At 39.8% G+C, this 17,799-nt stretch overlaps 1 protein-coding gene across 1 annotated transcript in view; it reads right to left on the minus strand.

Annotated features, from left to right (window-relative positions):
* The window catches only part of whrna (whirlin a), a 165,291-nt gene extending 149,592 nt beyond the window's left edge, over positions 1-15,699 (minus strand). The window contains exon 1 of the mRNA XM_042509509.1: positions 14,719-15,699. Within this exon, the coding sequence (XP_042365443.1) occupies positions 14,719-15,465 (747 nt within the window). The 5' untranslated portion in view covers positions 15,466-15,699. The remainder of the gene's footprint in view (positions 1-14,718) is intronic.
* Between the last annotated feature and the right edge of the window lie 2,100 nt (positions 15,700-17,799).

Genomic DNA, 17,799 nt, shown 5'->3' on the forward strand with positions numbered 1-17,799 from the left:
AGATACTCCTGAGTCAGTGCCAGAAAAGCTCACAGTGTGAACTGTATGTGCAAATGTGTGAGCTTGCATTAATACCAAAAGTGCATGAAGGCAAAAAGCTAAAAGCTATCATATTCTGTCTGGACACCTGAAGGTGAGAGTGTGGGACTACATAAAGAAACCAAAGTGTTCCAGAGGGATAAAGGTGGCAGACAGAGAACAGCTGGATGAAACATCCACAGTTATAAGTATAGTTTAAGGCCTAGTCTACACACTAGGGATGATAACAATTAATCAGCGATTGATTAACTGGTAATTAAGAATTAATTGAATATGTGAAATTTAAATATAGGCTATGCAATCCTGTCAAAGTATATGCAATATGGTGCTGTAAGCTTTGTTTAAAAACAAATCATTTGGTATTGTTTTTGTTTTTTTCCATTTCCTTAAATAATGATTATTTTATTAATTGATCATTTATGTTAACAATAATCAATTAAGAGAAGTGCTTACAATTTGCAACCCTACTACTACTACTACTACTACTACACACACACACACACACTCAGGTATTTTAGAAAACAGGGTTATTCTCTCCTTTATTCTCAACAAAAAAAAAAATCCTATCCACTCACAATTACAAAAATCTCCAAATGAAAACACAACTGATGTGTTGTCAGGAGCATGATTAACCAGCACACAGTGATATTACTATAACCCTAAAGCCACGCAAAGAAGAATTAGAAGAGGAAGAAAAAGAAAACACTGGCAGGTCAGAAGCCTAAAAAAAGGCTATTATGGGAAGGATACTCGGAGCAGCGATCTCTGAAGTGCATTCTGTGGCCTCTGTTCCTCAATATAGTGAAAGAAAAGCAAGAAAAGGTAGAGGAGGAAGAAGAAGAGGAAAGGAGAAATAAGGAAGAAGAAAGAAACAGATGAGGAAGGAAAACGGAAGAAGAGAGAAGGAAGAAGAGGAAAGAAGAAGACAATTTTGGCCAATAAGAAACCTAATAAAAACTACTACCTGAAGGCTACCTGGAGCAGTGACCTCCGTGGTGCATACTGATGCCTCTGTTCCTCAACATAGTGGAAGAGTAACTGTTCATATAAGTGTAGAGATCTAAAAAGTCCTGTTCTTAAGTTTCAACAGCATTATTTTGGTCCCATCCACCATTGCATGTAATGCCGCCTCATTTGTGACGCCTGACAAACAATTTAACGGGAAAAACTCTTGAGGTTGCAAAACAAAAACTCAAAAACTTTTATCCTTGTCTACACAACACTGTAAACAGAGTTTCTTGACATCAACACCGGAGACGGACTTTTACAGAAGCCGATTAAGCATGCATATCCCTGTTAAACAGACTAGCATTAATCCTTGCTAGTCAGTTAAAGTTATATTAAGATTAGGGTTTCATGGGATTTACAAGGTACGATAACTGACTCATTAAATAATGTGGTCTCAGGGTATCACAGTATTATATTAGTTGTGGTGTCGTCTTTTTAGTTCTTTTTTAACTTCTTTTATGTATCTATTTTATTTTTTTCAATTTCTGTTTTATCTATTTTAGTTCCTTTTTTGTGGTTCAACAGTATTATTTTATACTGAAAAACAGAAGGGTTATTTTTGGTTGAACGAAAATTTGATTTCAATGAGTGAAACTGGAAACCTTTTTTTTATTGGAAATATGTGTAAAAAAGTATGCCGTTTTGAAGATAACTACAATAACGGCATGATTCTTCATCCAGTTGCATTTTTCCCAATATTGTAGATAAGCAAATATACACGGTATGATAATCATCAATTTTCATTGAAACTGGTATATTCCTGCAACCCTACTATACCCAGAGGAAAATCAGCACGGGACACCAGCAGCTCTGATCATCAACAACCATCCCTCTCTCTCTTTTTCTCACATACATACACAAACTCACAGGTGCACGTCAGCATGACCAGCACGAGCCTGCAGCAGTTTGCCAACACCAAGTTTAAGCCTTCACACACTCTCACCAGCTGGATGTCTTCTTGAAAAGCTGAGCGAGAGAGGTGCTGAAGCTTGTCATGCCACAAATATGAGCAGCATTTAAAATATGATTTGGTTATTGGAAATTCCAAATGGCTTTTACAATACATGTCATTTTTTAGGCAATGTTAAACTTATGGATAAAACTGTGCTCAATTTTGACCTTTTTGCTGAGTGTTTTTCACTTTTAGATTGATCGGCTAGTCTAAGTTCAACATAGTTTCAAACTTTTTTAAAAAGCTACATTTATGGGGTCCACGGTAGCTCAACTGGTAGAGCGGGCACCCCATGTTCAGAGGCTGTGTCCTCACCACAGCCACATGTTTGACTCCAACCTGCAGACCTTTGCTGTGTGTCATTCCCTATTTTTCCCCCTTTAGCTGTCGTATATAATAAAGGCAAAAAGCCAAAAACTATTTTTTTTAAAGCTGCATTTACAAAAAGAACCATGTTTGTGTTGAGTAGGCCTTAAAAGGCTGTGCATGACATCGCCTCCTGCCCTTACTGACTGACTACATACAAATTACAATAAGAACTCCTCTCAGCGTGTTTCCATCATCACCCACTCAGTCGTCACATCAACCCTCCAACACCAGTAAACATCTCAATATTCATCAGTACAGCATGCTACAACACAAAGCTGGTCACAATTGGCCCCCGCCCACTTAATTAAAGCAATTTATAAATATTTCACATGATGATTACAGCAAGAAATTCAACTCTCATCTCTGAGGTATTGCATTTACTGCAAAGGTTGGACAGAATGGTTCAAATCAATCATGGTATGCATAAATATTTATCACAATATGGTCAATGGGAGAAAAAATGCTATTTAAATGACAGCTGTTGATGTGTTCCATGCAGTGGAAACTTAATTATTCATTGTTTCATCATTCCTGTTTCTGATTCCTTTCCCTGCATTTTCTTTCCCCTTTTCTAACTCCTTCTACTGCAGCATCTATCCAGCACTCAATCTTTGCTTCCCTCCCTCTTGATTAAAAGCTTGAGAGAATTTGACTCCTCCACTTTAAGTAGTTACTACCTGAAAAGGAAAAAAAAACACTTCTATTTCTATTCTTTTCTTTTCGAGAGGCACTGATGTAGGAGGAAAAAGGAAAGAAATACTACCTCAAATCAAAAAAAGTTGGAATGCTGTGTGAGATAAAAATAAAAACAGAATGCAATCATTTGCAAATGCGTTTTTGCCGTGGGGAAAACATGTATTCAAAATGTCATTTGCGTTTGCATAGCTGCATTTTTCCAGTGCAGCTATTCACATGAAATTTAGACCAGACAACTCCATTACTCAAAAATCTACACTGATAGAGAAATTCTAACATTTAAATCTATAATTATTATATGCAATTAGGTGAAAGGAAACAGGTATTGAACACACTAACTGAAATGTATTTAATACTTAGGGGCCAAATACTACCCAATACTCTCACATAATGGAATTATTTAGTCTTAAAACATCTTCTTAAATAGAAAAATATTATCACAACACTTTAAATCATTCTGTAAAGAATTACAGTGTAACGCCAACCACTAAAATAAAATAAAATGTCTTTGTACTGTATTCAATTGAATATATGTGCAAAGGATTTTAAAATCATGCATTCTGATTAAATTTATGTTTTACAAAGTGTCGCAATTTTTTTGGATCCAGGGTTTTCTTTTGTGTCTTAGTTGTGTATATGTGGGTCACTGAGTACAGTGTGCAAACATTTAGGCACTGTGGGTTAGATAAATGTATTGATGATGTAAAGCCTCCAGCTGAGCTGTGTGAAAATTATGGTTCAAAATGCTATTTTGAACACCACACAAAAAAGGAGGCTTCGTTAAGGTAAAGTCAAATTTTGGGATTTCTTCTTCTTTTAAAACTTTTGGCAGCTGATGGAAAAGGCAAATGTCCAGCGTCTCACACCACCGGGCGGGATCCGAGCACTTGATGGGAACTTTCTTCCGTCCTTGAGGCAGAGAGTTCAAGCTGCCAAAACTTTAAGAAGAATAAGCACTGACCCTCCAAACTTGAGCCACGACTCGTTTCATACTCACACAGCCACTCAGTCACAACTGGAAGCTAGCCAGTACAAGCCGGTGGCCAAGTTACTGCTGGCCAGTAGAGCGGAGAGTGGCTGCTAAGTGACTTGCTCAAAGGCAGTACAAGGGGAGTTTTTGAAGTACAGTAGCACCCTTTTACTTTGTTTAATCAGAGTTTCCCAGCTGGTCCAACAATTCAATCTGCTCTCCTCCATTATAGGCTGCTGTTGCTCAAGTCAGCATTTTAACAGTCCAATTTTCCAGTTCACTATATTATATAAAAGATTCAGTGCCTGATTCATAGTTCTACCAAATCAGCAATGTTCTAAAGTAAGGAAATTTGGGGATTTAGGGAGTGGAGTGGTGTTTTACTATTAAAATAGACATTTTTTATAGGACTATTCAAAACAAATGCTTCAAAATACAAGTAAAATGTTACACTAATGTAAAAATCATAAAGCATGCATTAGTTTCAGCCACATTAAGAAAACTAGGGCCTCAGCTGTGCACTAAAGAGCTCCAAGCACTCACTAAAAGGCGTGCAATGTTGTTTATCAACACTTGTCCATGGGAATTTGTGTATTGTCAGTCAAAACTAATGAGCAGAAAGTAAGTGTGACAGTAAAACTAACCTTATACCCTTTAACCACCCAATTAGCTCATGAACTTAACTTAAAATAGGCTGTAGGCGCCAATTTATAATTTTTATTGTTCTTATTATACACGTTATTTTGTCATTTCAGATGATTGGATCACATTAATATGGCTATCACTGCTGTCGGTCAGTTTTGTGACTGAATGGAAGAGATCTGATTACAAAGTAAGCCCTAATTTTTGCTGACAGCTGCACGCTTTATAAGTTTCTCTTGATCACTGTTTTGTTTTGGACAAGTGTGTATGGCCATAGAACTTGCCCCTGAAATATTTTGGATGCAAACTTTTCCTACAATACATATTCTAAAGACAGTCATCCGGCAGCTTAGCGTTCCTCCACTCGGCCTCTTGGTGACAAACTTTTTTAAGCCTGACAGTCACCTATTTAGACTCCTTTCCCATTACCAGTAGATCAAAGCTGCGTGCATGAGTACACCTTTCTGTGTGTGTGTTTTTTTTTTTACTAGTGTGTCATGTGTGACGTCCTGAACGGGCCACAAATCAGGTAAGTAAACAGTAGACAGCAGCACGAGGGCCAGTGAAAATGTTACAGTGGTTACTTTTTTTTTTATATCTCTTACTTATTTAGTCTCTCTCTCAAACTTGCCGACAACTAATTTTGAACAATGTTTGAGTACTTCTTTGGCAGAGATAGGCAGTATTTTCTGGTGGCCCCTCGTTGCGTTGCACCGGCAAAGGGCCTAAAATTAGTACATTGCTGCCGATCAGAGCTAATCCGTGCAGGAGTTGATAAATACCTGTGATGACTGCAGAGTCATTTGGCCCAGGAGTGAAGACCAATTGTAAAATTTCCTATTAAATGATAAAGCTAGATGTTCATGTCTGTAAGTGGGATTTTGTGCAGTGAGAAAAGGGCAATACATCCGTACGTTCACAAGAAGTAGTAACTTTCAGGTCAGCCTTTACCGTGTGCCAGCTTAGATGGCGGCCCTGTCCAAAACACCTTTATATTAGGAATAATACGATAGAAAACCAATTCATGCAAAATAATAAATAGGAAAAACTAATTAACAGAAGACAATATTGCTGTCTTGAAATACCACTAAACTGTGGTTATGTACTTCAATGAAAAAGAATGAACAGCTATTAAATTAATTACAACAGATGAATGAAACGCAAGTTCTTAAATTGTACTGCCAAAATCCCCCGACTAATTCACACTAGGAATGGAGTATATTGTATTGCTGGCTTTTGCAGCTTGAGTTTGTTTTTTTTAATGACACTTCCAGGGAAAAATGTAAGCCTTGATTTACTTGCTGTTGTGCATTTTGTCTTTCCAGTACTGAAATCAATTATCTACCAGCGTAATATCTATATATATATATATATATATATATATATACACACACACACACACACACACACACACACACACACATATACATACATATATATATATATATAGAAAATAAATCCTGCTGGCTGAAGCAACAAGTGATGAAATTAAATTTTAAAAAAAAGGTTACTTACTTTACCATACCAATCTTTTCAAAATGACAAATTCGAGAGCCAGCCAAAGGTCCCTTCATTACATCATGAGCAAACAGTTTCTGCAGCTTATACAGGCCGTTTTTAATGAAATGTATAGTCGCTGTAAGATAGAGGTGGCATTTTCTAATTACTAATAACTTGCTGCATACTCCTCACCACTTAAAGGGTGCACCTTTCATACAAATCAGTGCAGAGCAAGCACACCGTGATTTGTATACACATAAATTATTTGCATGAGTGCTCACATTTTCCAACAAATGAGCTGCTGCTTGTGATATAAAATGCCATCTGAAATCCAGCAGGAGTGGTTACATAAACCACTGGGCTTTCTGGGGACTAATAAATGAGACCATGGCAGAAAGAGGCCAAAAAAACAAGTTATCAACTCATTAAGTCTATTTAGTAAACATTTTGTTTATTCAGGAAGGTTTGTTGAGCAAGCTCATTATTTTAAACATTGCCCTCCTTCATGTTTATTAACGCACTACAGCGAAAACTTGACAAAAGGCTGCAAATCCTCCACTGTTTGCCCCTTGATCAGTCATGGGTTAAGAGTCTTGCTCAAGGGCATGTTTGCAGTCATGTTTGAGGGCTGAAAATGAGGAAAGAAGAGAAATAATTCATTTTTCAGCGATTTCAGCAGCATGACATTTGTGCATCTTTCTACAAAGTTGTCTAACCTTCAGGGCGCCTTTAGGCAGCAATCAGCCCCGTGTTTAAAGAGACACGCACTCCGAACTTTCTTGGTGACTTCTTAGACAAATCTGCTGCTCCGTGTTATTAAATACTGTATCAACAAAAGTAAACACAAGCCCAGAGGCCAAGCCTAAACGCACTGCACCTCATTTATTCCAGGCTGCTCACTGCAGTGCGCAATCACCTATCGCAGCCTATGTTCTTCACACTGTGTCTTCAGACCTTCGGACGCACACGGTGGCTAGCACACATGACATGTGGTCAGAGCTGTAACTGCTGCTGAGCTTGATGCCAGAACTCAGGTCAAAACAGTAAAATATGGATGAAGTAGATAAACAACAACTTTCAAATGTATGCTCAAGAAAATCCAATACACACTTGTAAGGCAGTTTAGTGTGCATGACAATTGTTTACGTGCCTAATGTGAGTATTTAGATTTTAAACGATGGTGCTGGAACATAAGTCAAAACCCAGAAACCTTGCAGACTAAGTGGCCTAGGAACTATGGTATGTTTCACAGCCTCATCCTTGCACTGAAACATGAAATACATCCAGGCAGAATGTAAATTCCACATTTGCGTAGCTCCACTGTCAGTCACATACAGTATTCACACTTTCTCCTGTCAGCCTCCGCAACAATTTTTTCAACTCTCTGGATTTTTCTGCTTTTTATCCTCATCATGACATTCTGTGAGAGCAGTAATTCTGGCAGCTTGACAGATGACTCAGTCCCTGGTCCGTCTCTGCAGTAGAGACATCAGGGGACACTTTGACTCGTTTTCACTCATCTGGAATTTATTCCCTCTGTGGTAGCCAAACATGTTACACAAGCCGTCAAAAGCTCCCATAGGTTAAACTAGGCTAACTCGAACACTTACTTGAATATAATACAGCAAATATTATCTCCAGAAAAAGAACTGCTTTGTATTTGGGCAAAAGTGGAAACTCTGGGACACTTTTTCTATGTTTAAGCTTCTTAATTCTGTTTCAAAAGGAACCACATGGTATTAAGGAAGCAAAGATGCCACTGTATGTGATCTTAAAGATAAAACAATGTGCAGTGCTGAGATGTTAATTCAGATCATTGTATCATTGGCGGCACCAACAAGAGTGGGCAGGGGAAACCATGGCCACCCTGACAGAATCGCTGATATAACTGAATTCCTGAAATTCATTTGTGGCTTTTAGTTTTGGTGTGCCACCGCAAGATTTTCAGTGCCCCCATCTGGTCACCTCTATGAAAAGTTTCTGGAGGTGCCACTTTGTATAATAGCATGCAAAGTGATTCTGCTGCTGTTCATGTGCAGCCAACTTAAGATTGAAATGGATATTTATTTGATGTTTTGGGCCAAGTAACTAAAAACTCAGGCAGGTCTGACTGTTGACAACTTCAAGCAAGGCGACCCTCTGTCAACCGCAGAATCAACTCCAAGCTATGAATCAATTCATACCTTTCCTTAAGTTTAACGAGATTTCCATCTGCCTCCCACCATCTAATCAACACACCAACCATTAGCAGTCTGCAGTGCTGCTCCAGGCTGCTCAGCTCCCATTTCTCTGACTTGTGGCCAAGTGTTTGCATGTCAATGTGCCTGGCAGCTTCCCAGGTGTCGACCCAGTGAATTTAAAATGGCCAAGTCTCCATCATTTTTTTTAATCCCCTCTCCCGCCGGTCCCTTGGCAGGGCGGGCATAACTTCAACTGCCCCAAAGATACCAAACTACAATATTTCTTAGAACAACTGCAGACAGGCCTAAAACAAATGAGGACAAAAGGAAGACAGGGGGAAAAAAAGAAGTCAACTAATCTTATCTTGTGTCTTCCTCTCTTTCTCTCTAGTCGTTTGTCTTGGTGCCTGAACGCCATCATTCTACCTTTGTTTCTATCTCTCACACCCTCCTCAGACTGGAGACCAATCAGATTATAAAGTCAGAGAGACAGGCAGTCTGTGCCTGATGGCGAGACAAGACTGCTTTTCTTGATGTTGTTGTGACTCTGGCTCCAAAACAACACGATTTATGTCCCTAGCCATATCCCGTCACATCTCCTGACTGTCCGGCACACCACAGGGCGGATGATAAAGAAAAGTCTAAATGCTGACAGGGTAGCTAACCTTGGCAGTGACTCTAGGGACCGGGGCCAAGGCAGGCTCTTAGGAAGAGGAGAGAGTCAGAGACAGAAAGAAATACAGCTGTAAGCCCTTGACTCGTCCCCTGGGCCTAACAACAATCTACTGCTTTCAGAGGCCATCCCAGAACTCATCAGGCAACACAGGTTTGCTAAAGTGGAGCAGATTAAGCCTAAGTAGAGGCATACAGCGTAGAGAAAACAGTGTGAATGACTAATGTGCTGGAAACAAAATAAGTTGCAAAGACTTATTTAAATCCTGCCGTGTTGTTTGAGTGGGATTAGATTTGTTATTGGTGTGCGTGTAATGGTGGTAAAGCCAAGTGACTTTCATATAACATTCTGGCTGAGCAAATGAGCAACACTGCTACAGACTCAAAACTCAATCTACAGTTTGTTGAAATAATCAGACTGCATTGTATAGAATGGTTTTTAAAAGCATTAAACCTTTTAATTTGGCTAATACAACTGAAAAAAGGCCTGGTCTCACTCCAAGGCATTCAGAATACACCAATAGTGCATCAGTAATGTCACCAACATCACCATTTTGCGTGCGGAGGCAGGATGCCGATTCTTACCTAAACTCATCTGTGTCATTATAACACACTCAGAGCAATAGATGTAGTTTAAATAGTGCGTTAGTCAGTTTAGGTTGGGCTGGAGCGAAGGTAGATGGGTCCAACAAGTACAAGACTTTGAGACAAAAGTTTGGGACATACATAAATATTGGTTGTGGCGTTTATGCCACTCAAAGCCACATGTTTTTTAGCATCACGTCAATTTTGTGCCACCAGAGGCATTTTTTCAAACAATATCCACAATCTTTCCCTCACCATAACCAAGTAGTTTCATTACCTAAACCCAACTATTGATCCCTTCTTTCCACGGACCCCTTCTGCATCAAGATAAAATGCAAAAGATGGCCCCTAGCATCATTATATTAACACTGGGAATTCTGCCCAAGCAGCAAAACATGACGAGTAGTGATAAGATCACGTTGTCCAAACATAGCTGAGAGACAAACAGCCCTGACCAATTATCACCTCATGAAAGTTTTATAGGTGGTTTGTTTGCCAAAAAAAGCTGGTTTATGAATACAGCAGAGACACAACATAATAATTCACTTGGAGTCAAGTTTCTCTCCATCTGGTAAATAGTAGTTCAATATTCATGCTACATTTTTTGAGTTTGGTCTCCCTCAAGTCCTGACTGATTTTTATGCTACTAGATGTTTCACTTTTTTCCAATGTAGTTGCTAACTTTGTCTGTTTGGTCATAGATGAGCACAGTGGGTTTATCAGAGCTTGTTTGCTGAAAACAGCTGCCTATTGCTGCTGAGAACAGATTTGATGAGAGCTGTGAGACTGACCCAACCACAGCTCTGTGGAGCAGCTGAGTTGGGTAATAACTCAACCACTTTCACATTACACACAGTCATCGAACTGGACGTTAATAGAAAAATACTGATGAGTTGAGGTTTGAATGTGGACACTCTGTGGGAGCAGAGTTCAGCTGGAGGTGAGGCGGCTAAATCAGATGTGATTGCTGTCACAAACGCATTCATCAGATGCGTCCAGACAGCAGCTTTTCAAAGGTGACATTTCATTTGTCAAATGTGTCAGAAGCCTAAATCCACTGAGCTGTGTTAAGGCTTGGCTTGTAGTTTATAATATGGTTGTAAAGTTTATGAATAAAGCATGTTGTGTTGAGTTACTATGGTTTTTTTGTAAGACACTATGTTGACTTTGATTATTGAAGACATAAAATGTATTTAACTACAAATATCCAATCATTTAAAGATCCAGTGTGTAGGATTTAGTGGAATCTAGTTGTGAGGTTGCAGAACTGAAACTTGCGTGCGCAAAGTGTGCAGAGGAACAACAGTAGCTGATGCAAAAATGCAAATGGCCCTATCTAAATCCACGGTTTCATTTAACTGTTATGGGTTACTGAAGAACAATGTGGCGGACCCCGCCACTCTGTATGTAGATATAAACATCTCATTTTAAGGTAACAAAAGCACAACAACTCTTATTTTTGTCCATTGTAAACTACTGTATAGATAGTTAGGAATACTTTACACAATTTCTGCCAATATATCCCCATAAATCCTGAACACTGGACCTTTAACCTCTAAAGAAGTATATGTTTCTTTACTGTGTTGTGGTTTGTTGTGTAAGGACTGAATAATACTGATTCAATTCAGTATTTGGGCTCCTCAAACAAGAAGTAAGTGCTTTTAAAATCAATGAAGAGCTCAATAGTCTGCCCACAATTCCCTTAAGTGAAAAATGCTTGTATAACAAATTAAATATCAGTAAAACTCTCCCTTGAATTTGCCAAAACTTTTCACATTATAGACATCACATATTCTGCTTGTTCCGACATATCACCAAGGGTATAGGATGCTCAGATTAACTGAAATATTCAAGCCTTAGATGTTTTGATATATGACATAAATATTATAGTCTGTTGAGTATACCAGAATATAAATTGTGTACACTGCTGCACATCATAAGTTTGTAATGATGAACTTAGAGTTTAAATGGTTAAAATGATTACAGTTCTAAAAGCCTGTAATAACATTTAGACTAAACTGAGAGGGCATTAAAATAACTGAAGTCAAGCATTAATGACCTCCAGCAGGATTTTATCTCAGAGAGGGCTCTTCTCCTGTTGGCTGGGTGCCTGCCCTGTCAGACTCATAACAGCAGAAGGCAAAGCAGCAGTGAAAGAAGTAAAGCTAGTGGTACTCATAATTATGGACACACCGTGGTCCGCATGGATGGCTTAACACTATGAGTGTATAAAATACACATTTGTTGACAATGAGACAAGTGTGACCAAAGAAAATAGGAGATGCTACTTAAGAGAGATGTAGACAAATAAGCAGCATATCTGTAATTGATCTTTGCTTTTGCTCCATCTTGGTCCCAAAACTTGCATAAAAAATGGAATGCACTCCCTCACAGGAACCCCCAAAAGCAAAACTCTATAACTGTTCATTTACAGTAGCGGCAGTCAATAGTGTTCACTCCACAGATGAGAGACAACTTTATATGTGGAGAAAATTGATTTGGAAAATGTAGGATGGCTAAATCTGCCATTAGTATTCTATCCGACGCAGCTGGAGAGAACGTTCGATATGATTTGCAGAGCGGCTCTGCTGCAGTCTTAGGTCCAAGGAGCAGATCTAGAGACACTACTAACCTAAAATTAAGCCAATGACATCTTCAATTCAACATGCACCATCACTGTCACTTCAACGGAAAACTGTAAGTTAACACATGGGGGTTATGATTCTTTCTAAGAAACACTTTGGTAGGACAGATAACACACTTAAAGTGTTTTAAACCCCAAAATAGTACAGAATGCAATGAGAAAATGACAATAGAACTTGAAATGTAAAAGATGGGGCCCTGAGCATTACCTCAACCAGAGGATGTGTGTTGTCGTATAGGAGATACATTTATCAATATTATCTATAAATGTGTCAAGGACATGCCAAGCCTAAAATGTATCCTGAAGCACAGACAGCCAGTGAATGAGGACTAAATCAGGGGCAACATGTTCTCATCTCTTGGCATTAGTTAAAAGCCTATAGGTTCAGTATTTTGGATTTACTGAAGGTGAGAGCTTGCCTCGTGGCTGAGCCCTGCATAAAGTGAATTACTAAAGTCCACACGAGATGAGATAAAGCGCGTACGACTTTTTCAAGATCAGTGAAGGTTAGAAAGGACTCAATTTGGGCTATAATCCATGGCTGTCGGAGGGAAAAACTGTGACCTTTCAAAGTACAGATACAATCACTATCCTAAAATGCAGCTTCTAGATACTGTATCTGGCACTTCTTTGTGAATTTGTAAAGGTAATACTGTTGCTGGTATTATTTTTTATTTTTATTTTTTACAGAAAAATAACTTCTCTCTTAATATCAGTGCGAGATAGGGCTGTCTGAGAAGTTGGAAATCAAACTAGCAAACACTTTTTTCCCCTTTTTGCTGCTAAAGGTCTAATCAAGATTAAAATCTGTTTTTTAAGAGAGACAGCATAAGGACTTTGCTACGAGAATAAATATAATGCAGACACAAAAAAGATAAAACAACAACTGTGGGAGTATATGTAACACCCAGTTAGGATGCTTCACAGGTATTAGTTCCTAAAATCAATAAATAAGGAGCAAAAGCACTGACCGTGAGTGTGATTTTTGCTCTGAAACTGACTTGAACCTTGTTAAATAACTATGAATCCCTGCGGTATGAGTACATACAGCATGGGCAAGGAGGTGTGAATGAGTGCAATCACAAAATCGATCAGAAAAGCACAGCAGAGGTAGAGAGAAAAGAGGCAGAAACTGTCAGGAGAGAAAGGGAAGAAAAACGCCAAGATGAATTTTCAGCACCACGGACAGCTCATAAAACCAAGGACCTTGCAAGGTCTGCTCCTGAATCAATCTCCACTGTACACAAATCAGACATGCTCCTTTATCACCTCATTTGCTAATAGATGCCCGGCATTAACAATAGTCCACAAGACAAAAGGTGCCAGTCTTTATCCTCAAGTTTATAGCTTTAGAGCACTAGGGCAGCATGCAGCATCTTAACTCAAACATACACACTCCTCTATGGTTACCAGCTGCTACAAAGGTGTCTAATTACATGCATGCTTCCCAGAGATAGTAGTCAGTGTTCAGTTTACACTACAGTGCTGCTGCTTTCTGATATAACAAATAGCCACAGATGCTCACAGCCAACAGAATCAATTCCCCTCAACAAATTGAGGCTTGTTAACCAAGAGGTCAATTTTAGACACAGAGGCCAAACACATAATTAATACCAGGCAAGAGCTTATTATACACAGGGGATGTAGGTTTAGAGGACACAAATAGTTCCCATGATGGTGCCATTCGTGCCAGTTCACTGACTCCTGCAGGCAACCAGTTAACACACTGTACACTGCAAAATCTGACAAGATGATTTTTCTTTTAAAAAGTCTAGGAAAGTTAAGTCAGACTAACTTGGTTTACTGAAGTTGCGAACACTTAGAAAGAAAAAGATTAGGGATGTATGAAAAAAATGCAGATATTGGCTTTGGAATAAAATATCCGTACTGGCCAACATGCTGACTTTTGCTGATATAACAAACCACAATTTTTACTTATTTATTCATTTTAATTGACAAAGTGAACATGTACAAAACATCAACACTAAGTTGATGCATTTTTCTTATTTTTTTACAAGGAATGAATATTACATGCATTGAAAAGCATTGTGTTTTATGTCTTGTCTCTGGTTGGCCATCACAAGAAGAGTGTGTATAATATCATGTTAATGCCCCTACAGAAGAGACTTAATGATCACTTAAATTAGGTGGGGACAAAAAGAAAATATATCAATATCTGTTTCAGTTATCAGCCAAATGAACTGGTATATATCAGCATATCAGATATCGACAAAAAAATTGTGCATCCTTAAACGTTTTAAGGTTGCAGCAACTTCAAAAAAATGATTAAATACTGCTAAATGTCAAGTAAACTTAACACTAAAGTAAAAATAAATTAAGATGGTTATTTTTTTCTTTTTCAAGGCAATCACTTTCTAATATTATTTTAAGTAAGATCAACCTGTCAAATTTTACAGTGTTCGCTGTAATTTGGTGAAGTAAAAAAACAAGACAGACTTACCTTCACTGCTTCAGCATGCGTGACTTTGTCGAAGACTTTGTCGTTGACTTTCATGATCTGATCACCGACCCGGAGACCCTCCTTCTCCGCCAGGCTCCCCGGCTCCACCAGAGACACGTAGATGCCCACACCGTGCTCCGAGCCGCCGCGGATGCTGAATCCCAGGCCCTCGTTGCTCTTATGTCGCTTCATGGTGACCTGCCGGATCTCACCGGGCGGCTCGTGCACAAAGTTCCTCCCGAGCAGCGGCACCATGGGGGGAGCTGTCCCGTCGCTGCTGGTGCTGAAGCTGTCCGGCGAGCCGCGCAACGCCACCTGAAACTCGGGCGGGTTGTTGGGCGAGAAATGCCCGGGGGGAGTCGGGCTGGCACTGGGGAAGTCGCCCGGCGGGGTTTCGGCGTTGCCATTGCTTGCAACTAAATCCGATTTTAAGTAGAGGCCCTCCGAGGTGTACTGCTCGAAGAGGAGCTGGTCAGAGCGGGGGATGACCAGCCGCAGCATGGGCAGAAGTTGCCGCTTGCTGGGCGCGTTGAGGATCACGTTGAGGGTCTGAACCAGGTCGTACACGTTGCGTTTGGAGTGGTAGACGTTGAGACAGTGGATGAACTGCTCCCTCTCGAAGTCGTTGAGCAGGAGGTTGAGCGCGTTGTGCAGCTTCCTCACGTTGGCCGACAACGTCCGCGCGCTGGAGGCCACCGAGTTTGCCGAGGAGCTGAGCGACATGCGCTCCAGGTCGGTGCTGCTCATGCTGGCGGTGTGACCGGGACACGGCGCCACACTGGTACGGGGTTAGAGAGCAGGCATTACGGGTTAGTGGCGCTGGATCGGACCGGCGCTTGGCATCACGACCGCTGGAGGACGTGCACTCCAGTTATATCCATGCTCTCTGGCTCTGACAGATGACTATTACGCGCAAATTACCGGATAGAGCGACGAAAGGAGGAACTTCGACGCGCAATTAAGTCAAACTAATTGAATTTCACAGCTGACACAAATTAATTAGCACTTAACATAATTCAGATATCACCAATTGGATTTTGCAAACTTCATGTGCATAACGGTGCGTCAAAACTGGACGTGCAACAACCTCGCGGACAACTCGTCCCGCTCCGTCAGAGAGCTTAGTAATGAGCCACGTAGGGATCTCAGCCTGCGTGTCATTAGCTGCGGTCTTATTTTCCAGGAGGTCAGGTGGCTGCCGAGCCTCCGCGTCTCTGGTGTCCGCCTCAGCAGCTCCTCCAGGTCAAAATAAAAACACCACCACAACTTAACGCGACTTGCTCCACTGTTGCGCGCGCGACTCAGACAGAAAATAATATTTCCTCGACGAAGAAAAAGACAAATAAAAAGTTATTTTTGTCCTCCTACTCAGCGTCCCGGTGTCCACACTCCCCGGCTCCGGTGTCTGCTTTAGTTCCAAACGACGTCAACTTCACAAAATAATCTCCTCAGCGGTGTTACGCGGTGCACGCGGCATTAGTTTTTTGGTTTTTTTTTAGTAATATCCGTCCGGCTGCGGTGTTGAGGTGACCTGCTGCCTGGTGTCTCCGCTTCCCAGACGTTACTCCAGCGACAGAGTGAAGAGACTAGCGGCTCGCTCGCCTCTGACCGTCCTCTGTCAGGAAATGACGCAGCCTGCCGCGTGCAGTCAACAACATGCTCTCGTGCTCCCATGCTTATGGCACTTCCGCCACCAGTAAGATAGACCTGCAAAACAGGACTTTAATTAGACAAAATAGCCTGCTTTTAGCAGTGTAGCTTCATTGCTTATATTTTAAATAAGAACTTTAAAGCTCATTTTACGATAGCAACACATGAATAGCAGATTCAAATATTTAGTTTTTATGTCTTATTATATTTCAACGCGCAATTTAGCTACTAGCTTGTCCTAAAATAATTAAAGAATTCAGTATTTCAATGGTGATAAATATTTTTTCATTATTGCAACTTAATGTAAAGAAAATTCATCAAAACCATTTTACTCATTACAATAGTAGGTCACCATATGGCCTACACTTCTAGTGTATTTTAGTGGGGGAGAGCTTTTATTTTGACAGAATTAAAGACATTTATGTCATATTTTACACACAAAAGAAACGAATTGGTGCATACAATCCCACTACAATGCAGAACATGAAGTGTTTGATGCTCAAAATTCCCAAGACCCCTGTTTTTTATGTGTCTTTCCCAATGCTGAAATGATAACTTCACCCTTACACTATTACACCAACTGCAGTAAAAATCAACTTAAATGGGAAAAATAAAGTATAAACATGGCATGGTTGTTCTGGCTGAGTGATCTGTTTAACATTCAAAAATATCTATGATTAAAAAAAACAAAGTTATTTCATTCAGATGTAGTAATTTCTTACAAGTCTGACAATCAGATGAGATCAGAGATATGTTGTTGACCCACTGGGACTGGTTAATTACCAGCTGACCACTAAGTGGCACCACTGAGTGTGATTTATTAAATGTTCAGTGTGAAGGATTTAGGTAGAAATATTGGCAGAAATGGAAAATAAATGTAATAATTATGTTTTCTTTAGTGTATAATCACTTGAAAATAAGATTTTTTGTTCTGTTTTTATTACTTTATACTGACCACAGGGAGATTATCAGAAATATACAGATTTTTTAAAACATGAAGCTCTTTTATTCAGTGTTTTGCCGGTTTAAATCACTGGATCCTTTTCTTTGGAGAGGACAATACCTCAGTGGATTATTAAGCTCTCAATAAAAACCTCCTAAACATCTGGATCTTCAGTTATCAGAGAAAAAAAGTAATGACCTGCCTCAGACATGCGAAACAGTTTTGGAGAAACACTGATTTGTAACATGAAACTGCTTAATTCAGTGTTTTTACCAGTTTTAATCATCTAGTCTGTTTGCTTTAGAGATAATGAGACCTCTGTGGACCATTCGGCTCCCGGCAGAAACCTCCTGAACAATGAACACTGAAGGACCTCTAACTGGTAAATTTGAGCTGGTTGCAATCTGCAATCCTCACCACTGGATACCACCAATTACCCCTAAACTGTACATACAGCCCATTCAAATTTGTATCACAGAAACACTGTA

Source organism: Plectropomus leopardus, chromosome 20 (assembly GCF_008729295.1).
Source record: "Plectropomus leopardus isolate mb chromosome 20, YSFRI_Pleo_2.0, whole genome shotgun sequence".
Taxonomy (NCBI): domain Eukaryota; kingdom Metazoa; phylum Chordata; class Actinopteri; order Perciformes; family Serranidae; genus Plectropomus; species Plectropomus leopardus.